At 39.8% G+C, this 27,852-nt stretch overlaps 1 protein-coding gene across 2 annotated transcripts in view; it reads right to left on the bottom strand.

Moving 5' to 3' along the window:
• Positions 1 to 24,168, bottom strand: part of UBA3 (ubiquitin like modifier activating enzyme 3) — a 28,160-nt gene extending 3,992 nt beyond the window's left edge. Inside the window, exons 1-11 of one of the 2 annotated variants that reach the window (XM_036737930.1) lie at positions 24,038 to 24,160; positions 23,823 to 23,864; positions 20,636 to 20,756; positions 18,719 to 18,799; positions 16,355 to 16,437; positions 12,903 to 12,983; positions 5,991 to 6,034; positions 5,296 to 5,360; positions 4,306 to 4,461; positions 1,298 to 1,400; positions 1,017 to 1,130 (exon numbers count right to left, since the gene is read on the bottom strand). In XM_036737930.1, coding sequence (XP_036593825.1) covers positions 1,017 to 1,130; positions 1,298 to 1,400; positions 4,306 to 4,461; positions 5,296 to 5,360; positions 5,991 to 6,034; positions 12,903 to 12,983; positions 16,355 to 16,437; positions 18,719 to 18,799; positions 20,636 to 20,756; positions 23,823 to 23,864; positions 24,038 to 24,057 — 910 coding nt within the window. In that variant the 5' untranslated portion in view covers positions 24,058 to 24,160. Of the gene's footprint in view, positions 1 to 1,016; positions 1,131 to 1,297; positions 1,401 to 4,305; positions 4,462 to 5,295; positions 5,361 to 5,990; positions 6,035 to 12,902; positions 12,984 to 16,354; positions 16,438 to 18,718; positions 18,800 to 20,635; positions 20,757 to 23,822; positions 23,865 to 24,037 lie in introns of both variants that reach the window. The other variant, XM_036737931.1, reaches the window with a different exon arrangement.
• Positions 24,169 to 27,852: the final 3,684 nt, after the last annotated feature.

The raw sequence follows: 27,852 nt of genomic DNA, 5'->3' as shown, positions 1-27,852 counted from the left end.
ATCTTCATTTAACTTGTCTTCTCTGCAGCTTCTGACACTGTTGACCACCTCCTGCTCCCTCTCTCCTCAAGACTTCTGGGATACTGCCTTCTTTCTGCTGGTGCCTGTGTGCTTTCTGGTTCCTTTCTAGATCATCATTATCCATTATGACCCGAAGTATTGGTCTGCTCATACTTAATGCCTTAGAGATTGGTTCTGGTCCTCTTCTACTTTCTACTATACTCTCACTAATCTCATCAGATGTGATGAGTCCAATCATTTCTACGTAGATGACTCCCAAGTCTGTCCATCCAGCCCTCATCTCTCAAATGCCAATCCTGCATGGCAAAGTGCCTGCTCAACAGATCACTTAAATCTGTTTATCTCAGTTTCCTCAAATGTAAAATGAGGATAAGGTGAAGATCAAATGAGATAACTGTAAAATGCTTAGCACAGTGATTGGCAATTTCCCCTAGCATAAAATACAAAATCCTCATTCTGGCATTTAAATCCCTCTATAACGTAGCTCCCAACCACACCACCATACATATTCCTTGATACTCCCTTCCAAGACACTCTAATCTACTGCAGTCAAACTGGTCTGCTGGCTGTCCATCAAACTTGACATCTCACCTCCCATTTCCATAAGTGCCTCATGTTTGAATACATTCCTACCTCCCAAAAGTCCTGCCCTCTTTGAAGGCATCACTACCTGCCAGTTAAAACCTCCTAAATGAAGCTTTTCTTGATTCCTTCCAGCTGCTAGTGCTCTCTCTCCTGAAATGACCTTGTATTCACTCATCTACATACATGTTCTATTCCCCCCACCACATCACATCAGCTCCTTGTTTCCTACTCGTCCTCCGATGTATCTGGCACAGTGATTTGCATATTAAAGGCTCTTAATAAATGTTTGTCAAAATTAATTCAGCTGGATCATCATTGAAATTCTCATGGCTATTTTACAGAGCTCATGTGAAAGGGCAATGGGCACGAGGTCCCTTCATCCAGGATTACCTAAAAACTCACTGACTTACCTTGGGTTAGCCTATAGGTAACACCCCTAATGTTAAATTGTGACGCTCTCTCTAGTGATTTTTGGAAAATCCATTGAATGTGATCAGGATCATCTCCATCCAATGTAACTCCCTCTGGAAAAAAAAGGGGGAGGAGGGGGACATAAATACATAAAAAATGTTAATTTTCTAGAAATAAGAATTCAAAATACATTTAACACCACCAAAATGAATGTATGGCTCCACAAAATCGAAGATGTTTTTTGTTAATTATTTTAGAATTCTTAAATTGAACTTTTTACCTCCAAAAGGCTGTTCCTTGGGCCACTGTAATATTCTTGCATACTCAATACAATGTTCCGGAAGCCTGGGCATAGATGCAATGGTACACATGGGGAAATTAACCTAAAACCAAAAATAACTGTATTCAGCTGAGGGTTTTAAAGGGTGCCCCTTTTTCCTTTTATTTTTTTTCCTTTTAAATTTACTTTTACTATACAACATTCAGTTCCACCAGTTTTTGAGTTCCAAATTTTCTCCCCCTCCCACTCCTCCCTCTCCCCATGTAATACAATATAGGTTCTACATACACCTTCACATTAAACATTTTCACAACAGTCAAGTTGTAAAGAAGAATTTATATATTTATTAGCTTTAGAAGAACCTATTTTTCCTTGACTAAACTGTTTGCCTGAAAAACTATCTTTTTATTAAATTATGTGATTTATAAAAATTTACCGTGGTGTGTTACTTATGCATGTTACTAAAACATTTTAAAGCATTATAAAGTTTTCTAAAATGAGCTAAAAATAACTGAGCCCTTGTCCAGCCTAAAATAGTAGGTCTGACAGTAAGCTTTAAAATGGAGCTTTTTAATTTTATTTTCACCGGTTAAACAGGGAATTACTGAGCAGATTCTCAAACACAACTATCTTATTCCCCTAAATTTAAATTGGAATGTTAAAAAAAAGAAAAGTAAATTCTTGACAGAAAAAAATTTAGCAAAAAGTATCAGCTAACATAAATTGTTACACCCCAGCTCCAAAATTCTAAGTAACTATTAAGTAACTCTGAGATTTTGAGATTAAATAGCATATCCTTGCGTATGTTAATGCCTGCTGCTATCTTAAACACTGGAAGAACTAAAAAGAATGGTCAATTATATCTTTATTTCAACATGCACAGATAAAAAGCTATCTTTGATGAACCCTGGGGGTGAACTAGGTAATGGGATAAATCATTCTTTTTCTGGATGATAGAAAAAACTGTTTGAATGGTATTTAACACGAAGCTTCTGTTTTGCTTTTCAGAAGGACAATATAAATGGACAAGTGATTATATAGGAATGTATGAAAGAAAATCCAAAAGCCCATAAAGACAAGATGGAGCCTCTGGCATTTGATGTAACTAGATGTCTCCAATTCAAGGTATTCAGGGGTCAATCTGCAACCAGATAAGAAGGGAATGTGAGACTGGATCTTCTTGTTTTGGAGTAGGACACCTCAACGGAGGGGGGGGGGGGGGGCTTGTAGATAAAAAAAATAGTAGAATCAAGGACTAAGTCAAGTTAATTAGAATAAACTAGTAAACTACAAAGCCCAATACTCTATCCAGCAGTAGATTACATACTCGGTATTACTTGCAAGCCTATTATTCTTTCTCTATACTATTCTTTTCCCATAAGAATAATCACACTGCTGGTCTGAAGTGTGTAACACATGCATTAGGATGGAAAGAGAGGAGCAAGTATTGGAGCAAGGACACCCAGGTATGGTCAGAGCAGAAGAGGAAGAAGCAGTCAGAGCCGGAGTTCAACAATCTATGAACCCAAGGAATCAAACAGGATCAGCTTAGTACTGGGACAACTACAGAACCATTGTTATACTGAACTATAAAAGAATCCTGGTGGCCAAACAGAACTCCAGAATCCAGTCAGGCCACACCTGGTTCAACCTGTACCTGACCAAGAATTACTAAATCACCAACAGAACACCAAGTGTTTGCCTAAAGTCTTCCAGTGACAGAAAGTCAATTCTCCCCCTCAATTGGTGTGGACAACTTTTTGACTCATTTATTTAAAATAGCTTCTTTGTTACTTCTTCTCATGCTCCCACTTCTGACCCCTCTAGGGCCAAGCAGAACAAGTCTAGTGCCTCTAACATATGACAGCCCCTTCAAAAACAGACAGTTCTCACTTTACATTAAGTGGACCATTTCCCCAGATGTCCACATAAAGCAATCTTACGTAATTCAAATTGGTCCACAGATGCAAGGAAGGGAGGGAGGCAGGCAGGAAGGGGGGCCACATTCTCAGAGGGAAAGTGGCCACCACAAAGTTAAAGGACGTGTGGAGGCTGGAGACAGACAATGGTATCCAAGTAGACAGATGGATAACATGTTGAGAACTGGATATTCGGGCAGGTGGGCAGAATGAGGCAAGGTCTCCTCTCTATGCACTAGTCTCAGTGCAGCAGGTCTCAAATCAAGCCCCTGTTCTGGCAGTGGTGGCAGTCTCCCCCTTTCATTCTGCTTTCACTTTTTTTTAGGGTTTGTTTTTTTTTTATGGTGAGAGGTTGGGAGGCTGAAGAGTGCTGAGCCAAGGGGCAGAAGCAGAGAGTACAGTACTGTACGGTGAAGTTAACATAGGTGTTTTTTGGAATGTGGATTTCTTTCAGAATTCTTTACATAAAGTTGCATTTGCATAATGTGAGAACTATCTGTACCTAAAGATAACTGTATCACAGGCCCACAAAGTCCTCAACTCTCCAGGTTAAACTTCCTTAGTTTTAACAGCTGTTTATATGGCCCAATCTCTAACATCTTATGGGTCCCTCTTCTTTAAGTTCTCCTCAAAATGTGCTGTCCAGAACTGAACCCAGTCCCCTGAATGCAGTCTGAGCAAGGCAGAGTATCCAAAGACCCTCACCTTTCTCTTTTTGGACACTGTACCTTTCTTAAGGCAGCCTAGAATAGGCTCTTCTGGCCCCTAGGTCATGTAGTAGATTTAGTGAGTGTATCCTACAAATGCTGAGGGAGAATTACAAAAGATCTAACCCCTTAAGGAAACCAAGGCCCTGAATGGGACATTCCTAACCTAGTCTCTCTTATCTCCCAGGTTCCCCATTCTGTTCATGTAGCATGAGCTCACCCCAATCCCTACCCAAGCATACAAAAATGAGTTAATAATATGAGTATAACAAAGACAAAGATGTTTAGTCTATGTTAATTTCTTTTTCCAAATTATATCTAGTGGTCTTTAAACATGTTAATTAAAACTTAATTCTCTCTAGCAGTCCATAAAACAAATTACCTGTGGTGGATAAAGTTCCAGTGTACATTCAATACAAGCTGTCATTCCAGGTAGAATTACCCTAGCATTTCCTTTAAAACCTTCTGTTCCCCCATCTATCAAAGGAATAATGGAACTTGGATCTAACACACCATCTTCATAATTTAGAAGTGATATCTAGAAGAACATAAAACAACTATAAAAACAGAATTAATGCCAAAATTATCCCAGAACCTTCAAGGTAACATCATGCGGGGGTGGAGGGGAAGGGAAGGGAAGCTGTTTTAAAGTTCGTTTTATTAACAAAAGTGGCATCAGATATTACCATACTGGTCTGAATATATGTTATCATTAAATACAGGCCTCACCCTTAGAAGTGCAATTTCTCTAAAAAAGACAAATAGAACTAAGGATTCACTAAAAAAATTTAAATTACCATATTAATAATACACATATGTGCTCATGGGTTTTTTTTAAACATTTCTTTCAATTAAAATACGGATATTTAATTCATTTTTTGCATAATTGTTCTCAGTTATTAGATTTATCATAGGGAGACAGCATGGTACAGAAGAACATGGAATGTGGAGCACAAAGACCTGAGTTTGAAGACTAGGACTTACTAGCTTACACTTACTAGCTGTGTGGCCTTGCACACATCACTTAACTTCAGCTTCCTGTCAAAGGAGGCAGCCAGGCAGGATCCCCTCTAAGCTGATGCCCTTTTGTTAACTGAGAGAGGTCAATTACAGACAATACTGTGGTTTTGTGCAAGCCATATTTGGAGGAAAAGTCTGGGTACAATCAGATAATTCAACAACTTTCTTCACCCATAATGAGAAAGGCTTCCACTAACTAATCTACTCCCCACAAAGCAGTGAGCTGTAACTACTAATTCAAAACTAAGCAGCAAAGTAGTCCTGAGTCTTAACCACAAAAGATAACTCTAATTTTCTTGGTGCCAGATTATCAAGAACTTAGAGAAACCAGAAAATATATGAAAGCATTTACCAGCATGCCATTTATCCATCTTCTAGCAATAATGGAATCCAGACCACATACAATGATATGAAATTCTAGGAAAAAATGATGGAGTTTTAGTTTAAAAAAAAAAAGGAAGCCATCTTCTTCATCCCCCTCCCTCCAGAACCTGCACTCTGCCCCAGGAACCTGGGCTCCTATTCGCGAGTGTTTACAGTTGTGTCCAGAACCAAACCTTCAGATGTCACTTTCTGGTTATTTTAAGTCTCAACCCTTTCTAGTATTCCTTTATGTGTTGCCTTCCCCAGTTAAAGTATAAACTCCTTGGGGCAGTCCTGCCTGCCCGCACTTATATCCCCACCTCACAGCACCTTGATGGGTACCTAGTATGCACTTAATGATTTTTCATTCATTTATAAAATGTAAATAATTCAAATTTACACAGGAGGACAGCATATTTTATCAATATGTAAAAATATCAATTTTAAAACCCCATCTTTTAACTTTAGTTTTGCTGAATGCAACAGGGAGAAATTTAACCTTTAAACATTAGCACTTTTTCTTCTCTTGCTACATCATCAATAGCTGTTCATGTCCCAGTTTAGAAAAAGATAGAAGATATCATTAATTCAAAGAGTTAATAATCTCTATAAAGAAAAAAACTAACTTTAGGACAATGAATAAATATTTATTGTAAAATTATGAGATTTCAAGTGAAAACTTACGTCTATAGAAAGTATCATCAAAATTTTGAATCTTGTTGAAATGTCTGAATATGAGTAAAGGAACTAATATATGTCTAGGTACATATATAAATAATAGACATACTCAAAATTTCATTATGCCTTAAAGTCACCAGCATTCAAAGCAACTAAAACCATAAGACATTTGACAAATCAGACAAGTTAGCATATCCATTTATTTACACACTTTAGATATGAATAACTGTTGAAAAGCTAATGCCACTATGAGGTGCTATTAGGGTTTGGGGAGGAGGGGAAACTAAGGAGTCATCTCCATTGTCTGCTGTGTAAAAAGCCTTTCTATTTAACTCCATACCACATATTCTTCATCTATCAGTCGAGTAGTTCTGTTAAAGCAGCTAGACTTAGATTAATTATGACGAACAATTTTGGTCCAAGAAAACAAATCATGAAACAATTTCATGCTCTCAGTAGAGACAGAGATTTCATAAGCAGAATGCTGCCTAGATACACTGTCAGATACCGAGCTCACCTCCTCTCTAAAAACTTCCCTAAGCAATGTACTCTGGAATCAGCTTTCCTTCTGCTGGATTCAGGATCATCTGTTTAGAGCTAGACTGGACTTTGGTGGGAATCTAGGATAACTCCTCTGATTTTACAGATGAAGAAATACCAATCTGGAGAGATGACCTCCTATGGCCAAAAACAGACCAGAACCAAGAACTGATGCCACGTCTTCTGACTCCAAAGTCAGCGCTCTTCTGTCTCACACAGGCCATGAATTACAGAAGAACTTGTAATAATCACTTTTACCATGTCTTGAGCTGTTCTTTTCTTGCTATGTGAAATTTTCCTATGTGTAGGCCACTTCCACAACTAGACTGTCAGCTCCTAAGGGTAGAACAGTACTCCACACTCATGCCTTCCATAGCACTTACACAATGCCTTGTGCAGCCACACTGAGCTGTTGGTTTGATCTCAAGTTCTGTATGTTTCCTCATGTCATTTCTATGCTCAGTAAGAGAATTCTCCATGTCTCTCATATACCTCTTTTCAGGACTGGGCTCATCCGACCCTGTCCAAGGAGCAATGAAATGGCCTGCCTCAGTGACATCCAGTTTCATGGCTCTGGATATAGAGCCTGAACAATGATATTAAGGAACTTTCAGATGCTCAAGATTCAAAAACAAGTCAGAAAGTTATGACAAAAACACTCTGAGATATACAGTTGGTTCCTTTTCCCCACCAAAGTTCTAACTGAATGGATCAACCTGTCATTGTTTTTTGTTCTGGAGGTTCTGCAATGGCTTTTGGCAAAAAACAATGAAGTGCTGACTGCACCTGAACAGAAAATTAAGAGAACATCATCTCTCATCAAAGAGCTTCTCCTCTTCTGGGGTGCCCGTGCATGTCTTGAGCTCCAAGGAATCACTCTGGGATAAAGAGGAATTTTTAAAAAAAATGAGACTTTTAAATCATTTCAATTCAATGGGATGTTGCCCCCATGCAAGTTATTGCTTCCCCGTTCTATGAAGTTAACAACTGTTTAAGTCTTTAGAAAAATTAACTGGTTTTGTCTGCATCCAAGGTTCAATAGTAGAGTGACACAGCAATCCAAGGATTCCATTTAAAGACCTTAATAAGTAAACCTCTGAGTTGTCACACCTGGATCCTAGCATCAATGTGAGCTGCATCCTACCCCTAGTCCTAAGGCCAAACCAGGAAACACATCTGTGAACTGAAAATTACAACATAAGAATGTTCTCATAGCATAAAGTGGTGGCAGAGTGTGTGAATGTTAAGAAAACAGAAAGAATGAACAGTGTTATCTAAGTTAGGAAATCTCTCCATTAAAAGGTGTAAGGCATGAGTATCAAGCAATGTCAAAAGAGAGGGCAAGGGTAAAGAGTTTACTTTCATGTACACACTCTTTTTTTAGCCAAATAGTAGTATTACACATCCAATGTATGTAAAGCTCTATACTAATCACTGGGAAAATACTAAAGAGACAGTCCAATACTTCAGGGCACTTATCTTTTTCTAACTTCCATATTTCGCTCTAATACTTTACATATCACCACCAAAAAAATCTATTTCTTAGCCAATATTTCTGGCTCTTCCTGGATTTTCTACTATCAGCACCTCAGAGTTGCTAAGCTATGGCATCAAAATTCTGTCTTAACTAATGGCTCCTTCTGGTGTTTGGGGACCCTGGGTTCTCCAGGCCACGCTAGCAGAACACAAGCTCTGGCAGGTTCTACCGAGGTAGAAAGGTCCCAAGTATGGTTCTAGCCAAAGGCTGTGTCTGAGGTCTTAGAGCCAGCCCAGGGAAGGAAGGAAATGGCTGTCACCACAATGCTCGCCACAGAAACAATGAAACCTATAAAAGGTACAAAATGGGTTAAAGTCTAGATAAAAGCCCACATTCAGGGTCAAACATTGGGAAAAGGGCCAGAGGCAGTTAAGAATCATAATGTGCCTTCACCATCTTCACACATTTAATAGCAGATACCCTTAATTTTAGATCTTTCAATAATTACGAACAAATTACCAACTAGAGGAATGAAAGCTTATTGACCATAGTGACATTCTCCCTCTGAATGAAAACAAAGACAATGAAGTTGGAACAAAACAGAATGGCTCAAAGGGTCTCCTTGAATCACAGATTTAAAGTTGTAAGGAACCTCAGATGTCTCCTAATCCAAACCCATTTTACTGAGGAAGAAACTGAGGCTCAGAGAGGAAAAAACCTAAAGTCATACAGGTAGTAGTCGCCAAAGTGGAGTTGAAAGCCATTTCCTCTGCCTCTAAACCCAGTCCTCACTCTATCACACTGTGCTGCACTTAGTTTTCTTGGGGGTCCTAAGGCAACATAATACATCTTTTCATGGAGATTGTGGTCATCTCACTTAAGAGTATTTATAAACTAGCTATTATGAGAAATGTTAACTAGTTATTCTGAAAATAAGCATAAAGACCACCAAGAAGATCAAAAATAAATCAAATAAGCATTTATTAAGCAATGACTGGGCACCAGGTTCTGAGGATACAAACACAAAAAGCAAGTACTTCCTGCCCTCAAAGAACCTGCATTCTACTGAGGAAGACAATATGTACAACATAGATTCCCAAGTTTATACAGAACACATATAATGTAACTTGGGGGGGGGGGTGCGGGGAGGGGAAACACTCACAGGAGGACAGGTTAATGCAGGTAGTTCCTGAGCTGAGCTTTGAAGGAAACTAAGAACTCTAAAAAGGCAGAGAGACCACTTAGGAGTCCATTGCAACAGTCTGGTCAAGAGGTGATAAGGGCCTGAACTCAGGTAGTGGCCATGCTTCCAATGAAGAAAGGAGGCATATTTGAGAGATGTTGTGAAGGTAGAACAGAGTTTATAAGATGTCTTGAGACTTAGTGATGTCAATGGAAAAGCTGGAAAGGAAAAGATGGCAAAAATTGCTGGAAAGGCATCAAGTATGCCTAATAAGTCTATATAAATATATATTAAAATATAAATATAGACAAAATAAAGAGGGAATTGGCACAAATTCCTAAGGACAGGAACCATTCTGCAATAGGTAAGCGGTCAAATGATTTGGAAATTTTTCAAAATAAATACAATTACGGAACCACAGAATTTGAGTGGGAAGAGACCTCAATGACCATTTGTCCAAACTATACCTGAACAATAATCCTACCTATAACATACCTGACAAGTGATATCAAGACTGTTTAAAGAACTTCCATTATCTTTCTGAATAGCTCTGGTGGGAAGGTTCTCCTTACCTCGATCTTCAATGTGCCTCTTCACAATTCCCATATGTTGCTCTAAGTCCTTCCATTTCTATAGGAAAGCTCCTCATGTCCCAGGAGACAGTTCCTATTCAGGCTAAACATAATAGCTCCTTTAACTGATTCTCTTAAGAAACATGTTTCAAGCTCATCACCATCCTGCCTGACCTTCCCCAGACACTTTTCAGTTTGTCAATGAAATGTGGTGCCCACAACTGAACATTAATATTCTGGAAATGGTCTGACCAGGGCAAAGAACAAAAAGACTATCACTTCCTTATTGCTGGAAAGGAAGCCTCTATTCAGCAACTATATGCAAAAATGTTCCAAATTACTAATAAAGATATAGAACAAAAATGAAAACAATCCGGATATCATCTCAAACCAATCAAATTAGCAAAGACAACAGAAAACGAAACCATCTTTACTGGAAAGGCTATAGGAAGAAAGGCACAGTAATTCACTTTTAGTGGGGTGAGAAGTAGCTGACAATTCTAGAGGCTAATTTGTGATTATTTGAGAAAAGTTACTCAACAGATTGTGATTCAGAGATCCTACTACCAGGCAGAGACCCCAAGGACAATGATAACAAAAGAAAAGTCCCACTTATACCAAAATAATCATGGTAGCAATAGAAACAAAGTATATAGATCAAATGAGGAAAAGCTGAACAAATTGTGATTTATGAATGTAAAGGAATATTACTGTGCAGCAGAGAATAACAAATATGATGAATTCAGAGACACATGGGAAGATTTATGTAAAATGATTCAGTCTAGAACAAAACCAGGAGAAGAATATAGACTATAATAACATTTTTTAAAAAAACACTAAAAGGCAAAAGAAATCACATCAAATGCAACAGGTTAAAGGCAGAGGCAACAGAAAAAAAAAAGGAAAAGCTTTCCTATTATAAGAGACTATTTTCCAAACTTTCTCTTCAATGATGATCAAAACTTGGTTACTTATGGCCCAGAGCCACTGAAAAACCTCCAGAACAAAGAGCATTATCAAGACTGATTCAAACTCTGATGACCAAAAGACTCGTTACCATACCTCAAAGTATTTATAATCTTTTACCTTGTTCTCAAATCTTGAGCATCAAAATGTTCCCTGCTATCATCACTGCAGGCTGTGAAAGTACTCTGGAACTAGGGCCAGGATACTCAGGATCACTCACTGAGGACAGTTCATTTCCTGGCTTTTTGCGACAGGGCCAGACCAGCCCAATCCTAAAAGAAGGTATATGAATGGGCTGATCTAAAGAACTCTTACATCCAGCAGAAAAATTACATGAAGAACACACTATATAGGATGTGAGATCACCTAAACCAGGGGTGGGGCACCTGCGGCCTCAAGGCCACACATGGCCTTCTAGGTCCTTGGATGAGGCCTTTTGACTGAGTCCAAGTTTTACAGAATAAATCCTTTTATTAAGAGGATTTGCTCTATGAAGTTTGGATTGAGTCAAGGGGTCACATGGGACCTTGAGGCCACAGGGTTCCCACTCCTGACCTAAACAAATATTTAATGAGTATCTTTGGGCCAGCGTAAGGAACTATGCTAAGTGTTATGGATCTGACAAAGTCAGGACCCCATACCCGCCATAGGGAGCTCAAGTTTTGTGGAAAGATAGAAATATATAAAATATTCAAAAAGCAAAGAATAGCAACTCAAGAGAAAGATGAGACATTACAAGACACCATATAATTCATCATCAGGTGATGCAAAGACAAGACATCTGGATTCAGAATCAGAAGTCCTAGACTTAGCTCCATCACTTGTTAGTCCCTGTTACTTCAGGCTCTATCACTCTAGACCCAAGTGTCCTTGTCAAGAAAACTTGGGCCGGGGGGAGGGGGGCAGGGGGAGGGGTGTGTGTGTGGAATGTACCTAGATGAGCTCTCAATCTCCTTCTGTCTCTAAATTTATGATCCTATGATCTCACACCTATGTGATCTTGGGCAAGTCACAACTGAGGGCATGTACCTCTGAGGTTCCTTCTAGTTCTAAAATAAGGATCTTCAGTAGCACACTTCCTTCCTCTTGACAGAAGTGAGCAACTAAAGTTCCAATTACACACTCTGTGAGTCCCCATCACTATATTATGAGGCTTTTCTTAATTTTTTTCCCATTTTAAGGGAAGGTGCTAGGAGAGTATGGCATAAAAATGCATTAACATGATAGTAAATTGGTCCTAGATTTTAAAAATGAAAAGTAGCAAAGATTGGTAGAGATTCCTCAGAAATTTTACAGTGTTACATCATAAATGCTTTTTTCAAGAAGGAAACCCAAAGGCACTGGTCATCATAACCATGAACAAAAACAAAACAAAATGATACTAGAGAGAATGAAGCCTTCTGACCAGATACACCAGCCAGAAAGCAAATTAACTCTGGAGGAGCCAAATGTGCCTCAAAGGCAATAAAATGGGCATTTTTAAGTTATCTCAAAGAGGGGAAGAGGTCAAAGAATGGAAAAGATAATGGGTGGTATTTTTATATATGTATGTATTAAGGGAAATCTATAAGACATCGGCAAATGATCTGTATACCTTCTCATCTCTACAAAAATCTTTATGAGACTACACACACATATGAAAGGAATCCTGGATGAAAACATAACAGGTCTAGATATACTCTTCTTGAATACTCTTAAAAAAATTTCTTCCCCAGGATGTATGTCACTTGTAAGATTTTACAATTTATTTACATCAAAGATTTGTGATTTTATCTGTGTGAGGACAGATGCCACCTCTCTTAGCAGAAAGGCCTCAGGAATTACCAGCCAAACACGATTATCTTCTCAAGGGCAGCCTTCGGGTAATGAGCTTATCCCCAAGCTCTGCCTCCAAGCCTATAGTGACAGTCTAACAGGAACAGTAGAGCTTATGCTCCAGTGGCAGAGCCTTCCAGAACTGAAGGCCACCTGATAACCAAGATAAAACATCCAAGGAGGGCATCAGAAGAGGCCCATCCCATTTTCCCACTCCATTCCAGGGTTTTTACCAATAGTAATGTTTTTTTTTTAATTCTGTCAACTTATACAAAGGTCAAGATTCTTAGAAAAGATGGCATCTAACAAACCATTTGAGTTTAAAATAAATTCATCAAGAGACTATTTCACAGCAAAAAGGATACGGAACTACAGCACAATTAGGGATCCTGTCATTTAGGAATTCTGCAGCAACTTCAGCTTTGGATCTTCCGACATCCTTAGGCCTGGAAAAATACACCATTTAAAAAGTTCAAATAAGTCACGATGATTGTGTAGAGATGAAAACTCTTCTAGAGGATCTATTTAAATTCTCAAACACACCAGTAAATAATTGGATTGCCACTGCCATACTCCCCACCCCCTGCTTTGAAGCCAAGGGCAATGATGTCCTTGGTGTGAGGAACTCCCCAGGGATGATGTCCATCTGTAGCTCTCTACAATTCCAAGTGTTACTGACTTGCCGAGAGTCACACAGTTAATAAGTGTCAGAGGCAGGCCCTAAACTCAGATTTTCCAAAGCCTGATCTGCCAACAACTACACTGTGCTGTCTTGTCATTTAATGCTTTCCATTCCAACAGGATTTCAGCCACAGTGAGTACTGTGAAAAATATATTAATGTCACAGCAATGAAGTGAGAATGCCATGAGCTGAAGTGAGATCAGTCTCCCCAGCTCTCAGCGGTTTCTCCTGCCTGCAGTCTGAAAGCTTCTGACCACAACCCCTGGCTTTCCATCTTAGCACATCCTGTGCTTCCAAGCAAAGGTGATGCTCCACTGCTGGTCCCATGGTTTTCCCTGCCTCTGACACTGTAGTCCAACTCCTCAGGCCCCTCTTCCTCCAGGGTTGTGGGGGCTACCTTTATTTAAGGACAGCTGAATCTCTGGCTCTTAATGGCCTCTGGGTACCTCAGTTCCCTGTTTTCTATGGGCATAATCCTGGCACCCATCTCCCAGGGTGGCTGCAAGGATAAGATGAGATCCCATTTGGCACATGCTTTGCAAACCTCCAAGTGCCATATGAATGCTAGTCAATGCTGTCACTGTCATCATTAGCCTCTTGTACCTTCCCCATAGAAAGGACAGCAGACACATGAATGTTCACTATGATACATACACCTGTAGGATTCTAATTATCACTCCATTGACATAATCTTATTATGCTGTTTCTGCTCCTCCACAAAAATGACTAGGGTGACAAGACCAATAACAAGTTCTTATGACAGAATATATAGAAAATGCTACACTTTTTGAGGTACTACAGCTATATGAAATTCTATCCACCTCCAGGGCAAAAAGTGCTGTGTGCTATTGTCCTTCAACTCAAACAACTTCAAAGAATGGGAGAAAAACCAAAAGATTCCCTTACCAGACTTCCAACCTTAAGCCAGTTCCTAGAGGTCCAACCAATCCCTTGGTCAGGAATATCTTAGAACTGAGATCTCAAGAGATATGTTATAGTACATTCTATGAATGCAAAGAGGTGATTCAAGTCACTTTCACCCTGTGGGCCTCAGCTGCTGATCTGTGAAATGACAAGACTGGACTAGAATGGTCGCTAGGGTACTTAGCTTCTCTTCCATAGTTTATGTGGATTGTAAATAGACTAGGAAAAGTATTAGTCTCTAAAGAGATTCTAAAGGTTGAGTAACCATTTCTAAGGCATTACATTGTTGTTGTTCATCTCTCGTTTTCCAAGAGGACCGATGACTTCATATATTATTACAATGCAATCATAAAGGTATATTTGAAATTCTTAAAATTACAGAGGTGTTGAAAAGAATAGAAAGTCTTAAAACAAGTGTGATGCATAGGAAATGTCACTTCTAGTAACTAAAAACTTTCTTCCATAGAAAAGATCGGTATATTTTTATATGTAACATTAATTTTCACTGTTATTTGTCCTCATTAAAAACTGTTTTCAACTTGCCAATTAGTGTTTCTTAAAGATTTACAATAGAAAGGCTTGTCATTATCTTTCTTTGTCAACAAAGCCAATATTCTAACTAAATATATTTTCTAAACCAAAGTATTAATCTACGATGTGATAAAAAAAAATGCTTACTCACAACTAACAATACTGTAATCCAAATTCTGACAGACTTCTAATGACTATGCCAAAATATGGCCTTCCGGGCAGCCTCCAAACAAAAAGTCATCAAACTGGTAGATTCTGCTTGTCCAAGCAACTTTCTACTGCTGTTACCCAGGTCTACTCCTGAGAATAAATGAGTTTTCCCCTTTCCCTTCGCCTGAGTACTGAGCAAAGGTATACAACCTATTCTTCATTAATCAATTTTACATACTGCCTCTTACATAGTAGTTGCTGAACAAGGATTTGATTGGTTGAAAAAAACCATAAAGCAACCTTAAGATATAAACGACACAAGAGAAAAATAGGCTGTTACCTAAATGGTCTCAACCAGGTCTTAAACTGACTTAGCTATTTCTTACTCAGTCCCACTCAGCCCTTCCCTGTTTCATCCTCGAAGCCAGCCAGCTAGCTTGATCTTCTGAGTCAATGACCTTCCTTAATAAGACCCTCACTTTTTCCACACGTAATCGTTTCAGCGATCTTAATCACTGGAGAGGCAAGGTCCTTTTCTTTCTGAACCACAAGGTACACTTGTTCACTTCAGGTCAAAATATAGCCCACAGGCCTCTGCCCAGAAATTCTCTTCATTGGCTTCTTTGTTCTGAGAGCACTACCAGTCAGCCTTTCACAGCTGTCTCTCCTCCAACCACTCAGCTGTTCCTTTTCATGCTTTCCTAATGAACTGGTTAAAACCACTCCTCATCTCAATCAGGTCTTCTCGTGTTCTTTCATCCTCATTTTCCAGGCTCCACTTAGCTAAAAGTCTCAAACTGTTTTACAACTTCACATCCCTACCATCACTGTACAGGGCTCAAAACTTCTGATCCAGATAATTACCATCACCACCTCTCCATGCTCTCCCCTCCTAAACAAATGATTCCTTTTCTCCTTTAACGCCTGACACCACCTGTTCCGGGAAGCCCTCCTCAAAAGCACTAACCTCACACAGTACCCAGACCCTGCTGCAGTGGTGCTTTCTCCACTTTAGTAATGCATATATCATCACTTCCATTGCATGGTCATTACATGTAGGTGAGTCACATCTACTAGACTATAAAGCTCCTTCCTAATTGCAGGAAATATGTTTTATCTCAACTTTACATCTCATTTAGTATCTGGCAAAGGCTCAGTAGGATTTACGGTTTGAAGTGCAATGAATTTCCAAACTGCAGCTGGAAAATTATCACAGCTACCACTGCTACAATTGCATATTGATGTATCTAACCTATCAGGCCAAGACTTCACAAATCTGCACAGACGGACAGTTCGTTACTGAGACAGATTTGTTCATATGTATTCACTCTATTTTCAGTAGAATATCACCCTGAAAGTGTTTTTTTTTTCCTGTAAAGTTTTAAGCTGTAATCCAAAGTATTTTTATAGAAAAAAGTATCATTATCCATACCTCAATTTATTTTTAAAAGAATCACTGAAATTAAACCTATTAATAAAAGTTTATAAAATAGCATGAGTCCTAAGAAATAAATGATTTAGGACACTTACCTAAACAAAAACTGCCTATTTAGGTTGGAAACATCTATGGTGTCCATGTCTATTACATGAATTTGTCTAAAACCAGACAATGCCTGTAGGAATAAAAAAAAATCCAAGTAAATAGAACAGTGGGGGATTGCCTGACTCTTATCCAAAGGAAAGATTTCTCTCCCACTCTGCAGTGACTAGCCATCATAATACTACCAATTCTGCCTCAGCAGTAATAAATTCTGGTTAAGATTGCAAGTTCTGTCCAATGATAGAGGATCCTAACAGCTTTCAGCAAGATATATAAATTTTCATACATGACTAAAAGTCCTAATATTAACTATCTAGTTCTAAATATAGTAACCAGCATCCCAAATTTAAGGGCCATAATCCGGAAACCTCACTGATCAAATCTGTTTTAAAACAAAGTCTCTATTCACATCATAAAGTCATCTTTTTAAAAATCCTTCTTGACGGGATATTTGGCCTTGTGAAGATGAGTAGCAACTTTCTACTTCTGAAGTACAATTCCTTTTGCATCTGCCTGCAGATTTAGGTAAAGCTCATGGCTGTCCACCTCTATGGAAAGGCAAGATTTCTAGTCAGTCTTTTTGCATAATGCTACAAAAATAAGTCCTGCTCCACGTTTTACGTAAATCAAGCTAAATTTCAAAGTTTCAGTTTTTAATCAGGCAGAAGGTTCTGTCCCGGCTTCCAGATGAAAGAACTTTTCCCAAGAGTGACACTTCATTGAAAATGTCTATCTTTAGTAATGTGGACCAATATGTTTAAGTGATCACAATAAATCATTTAAACATTTTATTTAAAACAGAGAAATGCTACAATCCTCATTCTAACCTTTCGTTTTAAATGAAGTTAATAAACAGAACAGAAATCTTGTTAGTATTTTATATGATTATCTCTAAAAAGCAAAATTTGTAGAAAAGAAAATTTTTCAAAAAACAAAATTGAATTTTCCCATTTGAAAAGCTTACTCGTACACATAAAATGGTACAGGCTGACTAGTACTGAGGTTGTTAAAACTACTCAAATTATTATATAGGTAAAATTCCCGTTTCATGAACTTCCACACATATAAATGAAGTTTCCTTAAATTATAATTAGTATTCCAAAGAAATATTGGTTGATTATCACTGAATGAATGTGTATCAGAATGTATAGTTTTCACAACTCTGTACTTGCAAATAACAGCTTCTTGAGAGTACAGAGTATGAATGAAATCCTACCTGGCCTTCAAGAATCACACTGCAAATCTTTTTTCTTCCATAAGTAAAGTTTTGCCTAACTCCTGCTAGAACACACACATTGACCTCTCTGACATCCTATGATACTTTGTCTATACTGATGTGCTGCCCCTCTGGCAACTAACTGTATGCTATTTCTAGCTGTGACTCATTTCAAATGTGTCTAATCTTCCTAAAGATAACGTTAAGTCCCTTGAAGGCTGGACACCAAGGAGTATTTGTTTGAACTGTTCACAGTGACTACTCAGTAATGAGCACATAAGAAATGTACAATTAATTGCATTTTTGAAATTCTCTTTAAAGATGAGTTTAAGGTTTATGGCTAATAAAATGCTGCTGTAAGTAAATACATATTTATACGTCCCTCTGCTATCTAATTCCTTCTCTACCCTCACTATCCACTTCCTCCACTCTGCATCCCACACAGACCTTGCAGCAAGAAAGGTTAATGAATCACAACCACAAACTCTTCAGGAAAACAGGCTGACAGGAACTAGTAAACTTCTGCTTTTATGTTAATAAAAATCATTGTTACTACTGGTCACTAGACAAGACACACAGTTAAAAGCTTCACTAAACAGCACTCTTCATCGAGAAAGAATTTATTAAAATGCAATTCTTCCAGAACACTAAAAGGGGCGTTGGCATTCCTGATTCAAGAAGACTTTGCCCTCTCAACACACCAGGGGATCTACAAAGTCACCAATGTGAGTATTTCCTCTGGTAATGTAGATTACAGCCTATCCATGTTCTCAACATTTTTTAAAAATTCTAATGTCTGACCCTGCCACCCCTAGTTGAGCAAAAATTTCACTGACACCAGAACATGCCTTTGCCAAAGTAAATCCAGAGTTTGGTTGGTACAGCACTAAGGAAACTATAACCAAGAAATGCTATTTGATACTCATATTTATTGACTTTGAGGAGGGGATACTTAAGAGTTCAAATGTAACTAAAGTTTCTGACACATATTTTAATAACCTCCTAAAATTTAAACAGCTGAATTCATCTAACAAAGGAAAAAGGAAAAATGATCAGCAAATGCGATAAAGTTCCTGGGATTAGAAATGGGGGAAAGGTTTAAGTTCTCTCAGAAAAATAAAGAAAATCAATTCATTACCAGATTTTTCAGGAGTTCACATCCTAATCCTCCTGCTCCAATGACTAGCACTTTACAAGTATCTAACAAAAACTGAAGAGACTGTAAAGAATAGAAAAGTACATTACAATATGGAGATGTAAGGTAAAATTTGCATACCACGAAAGGCATCAAATGAAAGTCTCATAAAATCTTAATAATCTTATGTTTGTGAAAATTAAAATGTAGGGTTTTGTAAAAGCACACATACATATTTAAGTTTAGATGTGTTCATTCACTAGTTAAAACTTAAATTCTAAACCTTCAATTTTTTTCTGATTTTCTTTCAGTTTCTTTTTTTTATTTTTCATTGATGAAATTTTTTAAAAAGGTATTTTAATTTTCCCTATTCAAGTCTGATAAAGTGAAAAAATGTTCCTAAGTTAGGCTTGCTTTCTTTTAATGCAGAAGTAGGGAAGGTAGCATGTTTATCATATGTGAAATTTAACAATTTAATGGACACAAAAAATATCCCAAGAATCCTCAATAGGGACAGGGACAGGAACAGGACCTGTGATTTCACTGGCAGGTCACTCCTGGGTGAAGAAATGTCCTCTACCAAAGCAGGTCACCTCTGCAAATTACATCCTTAAGATTAGCCTAGAGCACTGAGAGCTTAACTGACTGGAAGCAGGTCACCCAGCAGAAGCTCTCAGGGGCAGGCTTGAACCAAAATATTCCTGGCTTCTAGACCACTGTTCCATCCCCATCAGGCCATACTGCTTCTCTCTCATTAAGTATTTAATAAGCCTTCAACGTTTTAAAGTAAATTCTGAAGCTGAAAGTTATTTTTTCAAATGTAGAAACACAAAACCAACACTTGACAAGAGTTGGAGGCAATATTAGAGAAAAGACAAGCCTATTAACAATAATAATAGTAATAATGATGAGTTCTAAAAGGTGAGCCTGTGTAAAAATTGGCTACGGTATTATCTGGAAATTATAATTAAAAAAGGCAGGAAATCCCTGTTACTTGAAATACAATTATCCGGTAGCAAAACATTAAAAAATAAATAAACCCCATGATAACAAATACATTAAACAGAAAATTAAATAGAAAGACACATTCTCCAACACTTAAGAAAAAAATGTGAACAAATATTGGTTCTACCTTTCTTTGAACTGTCAACAGTTGGAGAAAGAGAAATTCAAATTTGCATTGTTTTTATGAACATACTTCTCTCTCAAAATTTAAAAAAAAATCTTAACAAATACAAATATACACAAGTGGTCCCCATTTTTCTCCCCTATCATACTGTGAAACAAATAGCAGTGAGAGGAAAAAATCACAGGTAGAAAAAAATTATTTCAAGTCACTTCTCTTCCAGTTCTAAAAATTCTATGATTCTGAGTCCAAATTACATTTCAATTCAAAATATTTAAATGTCTATGTGCAAAGTACTGATTTACATGATTTGTAAATGATGATTACATGATTTAGAGTTACTCTGTGCTCAATGGGAGTGTATGTTCCAAGTAAATACTCAATATTATAAAAGTGACATGTTAAATGATCAATGGCTATTTTCACTGGAATCCTAAATGATCTATTGCTAGATTTTGAATGAATAAATAAGCTCTCCAAAAAATGTTTTCAATTGATACAGCAACAGAAGGATGAAACTGACAATTTAAGGGGGGGGGGGGGGAGGTAGGGGTGGGTGTGTGTGTGTGTGTGTGTGTGTGTGTGTGTGTACACATATACATATACATTCTTAAAATTAGTTGCAAGTATTCGGCTTTTTAATAGTTAAAGATTAAGATTAAAGATTTTAAGTTTTCTCTAAACATGGTGATTAGTATCACTCCTAAATCAGAGAACAAGTAAAACAGGTATTGTTTTGTTATGATTTTGAAACAGAACTACAAGAGGAGTTATTTAAAATAAATACTTCTCACTTCAGTGCTTGGTTCGAAATCAGGGTGTGTGAATGGTCCAGATCGCTCGAGGAACTTCTTTACATGGTTCCAGCGACCGTCCCAGTCTCCAGTGTCCCCACACCCACCATCAACAGCCATTCTGCATAGAACACAGTAAATTGAGCTGCAAAAACATCTGTATAAAAAAAAACTCTACCTACAGCTATTTATGTGATTTTTTTTTTACATTGCAGGAAAACAATCTGCCCAATTACTACAAAAATATATTCCAAGAACACGTGATACTTTCAAAATTTTTCTAAGCTACTCAGTTCATTAAAAGTTTAGAAATGTCTTACAAAGACTCTGTTCCTACTTCCATTTCATTCTATGAAATACTCCTACAGCATGTCCATATCCTCATTATTTGAAACTATGTTAATGAAGTTTATGATCAGGCATTTTAAAAATCAGTCCACAATAAGCCTTGATTTTTCTTAAATCCTGTAGAGCAATATAAAGAATCAAGTTTAGCCTTTAGGCTGTCAAGAAAACCAATTCTCGTAGTCTTGACAAAGGGGGCATTTTGTAAGCTTTTCCAATTTGCTTGAATTAATTACCTCAAGAAATGACAAATTTTTTAAAATAAAAAACTAAATTCACAATGATGCCTGAAATCACAATGGAATAATTGATGTAACCTTTAAAGGTATGAGTACTTTCATTTTTTAAAATAGCTTCAAAAATAATCAGCATAATATTTTCACTGAAAAAAAATATTAAACTCCATTTTTTAACAGCAACTTAAGTCAACGTGATGATGTATGAGTCAGGAATACCTAGGTTTGAATCCTACTTCTTAAACAGTAACTGTGTGACCATGAATTCACTGAAGCTCTCAGGGTCCCAGGAAACTCTCATATTTTAATTCAAAAAGAAGTTGTGGACCTGACATACAGGGAGAGACTTCTCCACAATAGCAACCAAAAATTAAAAAATAAAAATCCAATCGCTGAATACATCCATGTATTAATTTCCTGTCACCACTAAACACAGAGAAGAATTCATTCAAAAAGGCTTCAAATTCCATCACTGATGGTCACTGTCACTAAAGACTGCTTTCCCAGCCCACGAATGATAGGTTGCTGTTTTGTTGTTTTTTTAACATTCTTACAACCTTGTTTCCAAATGTATGAACTACTTCTACACATACAAGATGGATAAAGGAAAACTTTGAATTTTGGTGTTTTTAAATAAAAATGTAAAGGCTTAACTATATCTTTAATTATTTAGATAATTATTTAAATATTTAGATTAATTATCTAATATCTTTAATTATTTAAACTCACAAGGTTTGATGAAGAGAAAGAGAGATAAGTTTGTAGCTGGTATTAGGTGAGGTATCTCACAACTACACCCAGTTTCTCCATCCTTTCCACAAAAGGACAATCACACAGTTGGTTTAAAAAAAATCTATTGTTTAGAATTGCAAATTACTTCATTGCTACTTAATTAAGTTATTGCTACTTAATTAAGAAACAGGGTGTGTATTCTAAAGGGAAAAAAATCAAACCATTTACCTTACTTTAGTAGCCAGATATTTTCAAAAACCTTTTTAAACTATATTTTACTTTGTATTTTGTTAAAAGTTAAAAAAAATCAAACTTCCAATTTTAATAGGTTTGGAAGTCTTGACAACTGGAGAGGGGGAAGATATCTGCATATTGATACAGGTCTCGGGTTGGCCAATAACTATTTGTATGACCTTGGACAAGTCATTTCCCTACAGTGAGCTTCAACCACCTTACACCTCTAAGAGGAAAGGGTGAGCCTAAACGACCTCTTAGGTCCCTTACAGCTCTGTGAATTTGAAACTAGGATGCAGCCAAGTATAACTGGAAAGCACGTTGGATTTTTAGTTGAAAGACTTTACCCATGTGACCTTGGGCAAATCATTTAACCTGAGTCTCGGGTGACTCATCGATAAAAGAAGTTTTCCCTAAATGACCCCTGGAAGCATATCCTGATCCTCACAGCTATTCCTGCACTGCCACCCCTGATCCCAAACTACCTTGTATATATTTTGTATCTACTTATCTTTGCATATGCTCTTTCCCCCAAATAGAACATAAGCTTCTTGAGAGTAAGGACTCATTATTTTTGGTGTTTGTTTCCTTATCTCTTAGGAGGAGTGACAGAATCAGTGACAAGTGCAGCAGTCATTGCCCAGCTGAGTCTCCCTCGTCCGATTTGGTAAAATGAGGAGACGGGGCAGGACGACCTTCTAAGATCTTTCCAGCTCTAAATCTATGAACCCCAGACCCTAAGGCAGATATCCTCCGGGTGCCAGGCCCCACGACCTGAGCTAAAGCAAAGCGTTTTTAGTTGGGGAAGAGGCAGAAGGAAAGAGGTGAACAAAGAGACGCAGCAGGTCCGGCCGGCCAGCCCCTCCAGGGTGCACAGCGCCCTTCTCTAAGAGGGGCCTGGCCCGGGCGACCTCTAAGGTCCTTCCCGGAGGTGACCACACAGAATGGCTGCACGGACTCAGAACAAGCTCTTCCTCCCCCAACCCAAAGGTCCTTAGGATAGGGAGTTTGGCATGCAGGGAAGGAGGGAAGGATGGAGAGGAGAGATGCTGAGGGTCTGGTTAGTGGAGGAGGAGAGGGGAGGACAAGGGCAGCGGGGAGGAGAAAAGCAAGAGGGGAGGAGGGGGAGCAGACGGAAGGAGGGGAGCATAAAAGAGGAGGGGGAGAATAGGGAGGGGAGGAGGACGAGGAAGAGGACTACAGACCGCAATGGGGCTGCGGAGGGTCAGGGATGGGGGGCAAGGGGGAGGGGCACAGAGCGAGGAGGGGGAAAAGACAGAGACGAGGGGAGGAGGATTTGGGAGGGGGCAGGGGAAGAGATGTCAGAGGGGGATTGAGAGAAGGGGAGGCGGATGAGGAGGGAGACGGGAAGCAGCGAAGGGGCTGCGGGTGAGCAGGGATAGGGATGCAGGAGAGGGGCGGAGAACAATAGAGGGGAGAAGGGAAGGAGGGAATGAAGAGGGGGGGATGGGAGGCGGCAAGGGTGGGGCAGAGATGGGGGTGCAGGGAAGGGGGCAGCAGGGGGGTGCCTGGGGGCGGGGCTGGCTGGCGCGCCCGCGGGCGGCGGGGGCAGGGCGGGGACCCCGGGCCCCCCGCCTCCCGGGCCCGGCCCTGCCCGCCCCGCCCCCGGCAGCACTAACTTCTCCGCCAGCAGCTCCTCTACTCTCCTTCTTTTCTTCTCCCTAAAAGAAAGAGAGAATAAAAGAAGGGTCAGCGTTCCTCCGCCGCGCACCGGGCACCGCGAGGGGGAGGGCAGCGGGGGAAGAGTCGGGGGAGGCCCGGGGGTCGGCGGCGCCGCTCGCTCGCTCCCTCCCTCCCTCCCGGCCCGGCTCTTTCGGCGATCCCTGATACTTACGGCTCCTCGCCATCCGCCATATTGTTTCTCCCCCTCTTCCCACAGGGCACCGCGGCAGCCCCTCCCGCCCCGGCGCGGTTCCGCGGCGGGAGGAGGAGGTGGCGGAGAGGGGGACAGAGGCCAGGACGGAAAACTGCAGGGCGCAGGCGCGAAGACGGAAAAGCGTAAGGGCAGGGGGCAAAGGGCAGGAGGCAGGGGGCGGAGCCTGGAACGTGCGGCCTCCCTCCGCTCCGTCCTCCACCCACTCACCTACCCACCCCCAACCTGTCCTCCAGCCGCAGTCATCCGGGGCGGGGCTTCGAATGCGGGCTCCGCCCTCCCCGGTGATTCGCGCTTCTTAACCCGGAGAGGCCGGGAGGGAATGGTGGCTAGGGTACCTGCTCTTGGAAGCGGATAGATACGGGTTCGAACCCCGCTTCTAGCTGCCAAGAATTAACGCGCTTTTAGAGGAAGGGGTCATAAGTAAAGGCACCAGTTGCAGGTGGTATTGACCATAGGAAAGGAGTTAGGGTTCTAGGAGGTGGAGGCAAAAATGTCCATTCCCTTGACTCCTCTCCCGCTGTGCACTCATAGGCAAGTCTGAGGCATCCTCACTTCCCTCTCCTGTAAAAAGGCAGGTAATAATTAATACCCGTAGTCTCTGCCTTGCAAGAGTTTCTGTGAGGCACAAATAAGATAATCCATGCTGGGGGGGAAAGGATCCCGGTCCTGGGTTCAAATCCCCGTTCTGCTTACCACCGGCGTGTCAGATTACTTCACTTTTCTTGGGTTCCTGCCTCATCTACAGAGTGAGAGGGTTTGCTAGATAATCTCTGAGGCTCCTTCCAGCCCTACATCTATCACGATCCAAAGCTTAGAATGCTATATAAACGCCAGCCATCTCCCTTTCTGTTCTTTCTACGCCTTCATAGCAATGGGGTCCAATTTGGCGGCCGCTAGCCACATGCAAAAAGGTCAGATTGCATGATTGACAAGACTAAGGTTCATAGAAAGTCTCAGAGTCAGAGCACAGTGGGCTGCAAAGCCAAGCTTCCTGATTCCAAATCCAGCTGCAAGACAAAGAACAAACTTTGGACCCTAAGCAGAGGAGAGGGACCCCAGGTGCAGACGTGTACCTGTGATGAGCAACTGCAAGCGAAGGGCACTAGATATAACTGTGAGCAGTTAAAGCCTCGTTTTGGTGGGCTCATCCGCTCATGGAAGGAGCTGTCTGCACAGAATTTGCCGTTGGACTGCGCCTGCCTTGTCACTTGTCACTGGGCGATTTTGCCCACTTCCTGCACCATTGCGTCCTGACGAGCTGGGTTTTCCTGCTGTCAACCCCAAACATGTGAAGACTTCCCAAGTGGAACAGGCCGATGTGAAGGCCGGGAGCAGGCACTGTGGGGTACTTAGAGCTTGCTCGAATGTCAAAGACAACAAAGTCATCTACAGTTATTCATTCCACATCTCAACTTTCCCCATCATGGTTTCAATATATCTCCGGTCAATACAAGAAATTAAGTGGGAATTTTGGGAGAGTTTTGCAGAAGTCCCAGATGACGCATGAAGGCCAGTAGATGACAGAGAAAAAGTTTAGAAATTCAGAATGCATAAAATATATATATAGTATTTTTATTTAACATTGACTTACATATGGCCTACGACCAAATACTTAACCCAAATTTTACAATAACATACTGTAAACACTCAGTTAAAAAAAAGAAAAGAAAAAATTCTGACTTCTTCCCTGGTAGGGCCAAGAAATTTTACATGAATTTTCTAACTTGCCATGGCGTGGCACCTCTAACCCACACAATGTGGAAGGGATACATTGTCCAAGTCACCACCAGTCGTGGACTTCAATGGTTCTGGAAGATGTGAGGCAGAACTGAGCAGAGTCATCAGTCTGGTGATAGCTGCTGACTTTGCAAAACTCTGCCTAGCTAAAATCCAATTTACATGTGAGTCAAAAGGTATCACTCATACCATTTTACTATTTTATTATTTTACTGACTATTTGTGCCTGACCTATGATGGAGTCTTCCGAGCTCATATTGGTCTGATCAGCCACAGTTGAACACACTGTATACAGACCCCAATATATTTCCAGTGACACAAAGGATTTTAGCATGATATTATGTCTCATTGATGCAGATTGACATGTCATATTCATCAACTCACCCCCATCCAAACCTTAAGGAATCCTTTGGTCCTGAACACCAAAGCTCCCGCTGTTTTTGCCAATTCTCTGAACCCAGATCCACTGAAGGTCCAGAAAGTCTCTTTCCTACCCTTAGCCAGAGAACTTGTGAATGTCTTCTACATCAAGAATCAAGAAACTTTGGGTCCTAATCCCAAGAAAGAAGAAATAAAATATCTGAACTCTGATCTAGAGAACTCTCATTTCTGGAACACAAATGATACCAAGGAATTTCCATTCAGAATTTGAGATTAAATAAACAGGCATTTGTTTAGCAAGGAATTGTCTGATCCCAAGACAGAAGAGATAAAATATATGAACTCTAAACTAGAGAATTCTCATAAACAGAACAAAAATGATATCATGGAATCAGGATTTGAGATCAAATAAACAAGTTTTTATTTAGCAAAGAATTATTATCCTAAGAGCTGTGGAAGTGACAAGGTATAAGATATTGCTCCTGCCCTAAGGAAGTTGTGGTATTGACATCAACGTGGTAGAATCTATATAAATGGGAAAATATCAAAAATATCAGAAATAAGGGCTCAAAATCATGCTAGAAGAAACGTTACAAGGCATTGCTAATTCATTGCCAGTGTAGTACAGTGAGAACCACTCAATTTGGTGTCCAGGTATGACTTTGTTTTTGACCTTAGACAGGAATTTTCCCCTCTTTGGATCTCAAATTTCCTCATTTGTAAAATGAGATGGGGGTGACCACACTGGACAACTTTTGAAGTCTCTTCTAATTGAAAATCCATCATTCAATGAATTCTTCAGGTCAAAACTGCCAAGGCCAAACCATGATTGCCCAATGTACTGTTGGGAAGAGATTTTGTTCTCAGGAAAAATTATAGAAAATAAGAATTTTAGGTATAAGGCAGGGAGGGAAGGAATGACCATTAAGGGCTCAATCCTTAGAATATGCTCAGATTTATCCTTCCTGGTGCATATATTCCCTAATTGCTTCTGATCCAACAAATGAAACTTTTGAAGACTGTTTCCAGCCATGGGGAACTGAGAGGCCCCAGTATTAGATGATGATAAAAAAAATCTTCTAATTGGCTACGGAGCCAGAAGAGCCCAAAACTTGGGAGGCAGGTGCTGTGTTTGAATTCAAAAGGGATGACTTGCCTATTTCTCCTTCTCTTTTCCTTCCTGGAATGGAGTAAAGCCAGGACTTCTGTGAACTTCTGAGCGGCTTCTCCCTCTTTTATCTGGCTGCCAAGTGGCTATAAACACATGGCAACTCTATTTCTTTTGTGTTTGTTATTTCCTGAAGCTTGATAAATGGATGTTCTGAGAGGGGAGTTTCCAGGTGACTGTATAAGTTTGGAGGAGTCAAAAGTTCAATCAGAAGTCATACCAATGCCTGGAAGGCATAGCAGTGGCCACTGGTATGGGAGTGGCCAACCACAGAGGAAGCACCTTAGGATGGATGTGGAAAGAGAGTATAAGAATGTCAGAAGCTTGAGGAATCATGCCCCTAGTGACAGAGAAGTGCTGTCTACAGACTGAAGGAGTAACCATTTTTGGAGTCCAGCTGAGAGCTAAACCTAAGGCGAACCTCATGAGGTGTCCACCAAGGGAGAAAAGGACTTTCAGGGAGAGAGGTCAAGTGGTTCCCCTTGGC

Source organism: Trichosurus vulpecula, chromosome 9, assembly GCF_011100635.1.
Source record: "Trichosurus vulpecula isolate mTriVul1 chromosome 9, mTriVul1.pri, whole genome shotgun sequence".
Taxonomy (NCBI): domain Eukaryota; kingdom Metazoa; phylum Chordata; class Mammalia; order Diprotodontia; family Phalangeridae; genus Trichosurus; species Trichosurus vulpecula.
The sequence above is the reverse complement of the archived record's forward strand: the minus strand, read 5'-3'. Positions and strand labels throughout refer to the sequence as shown.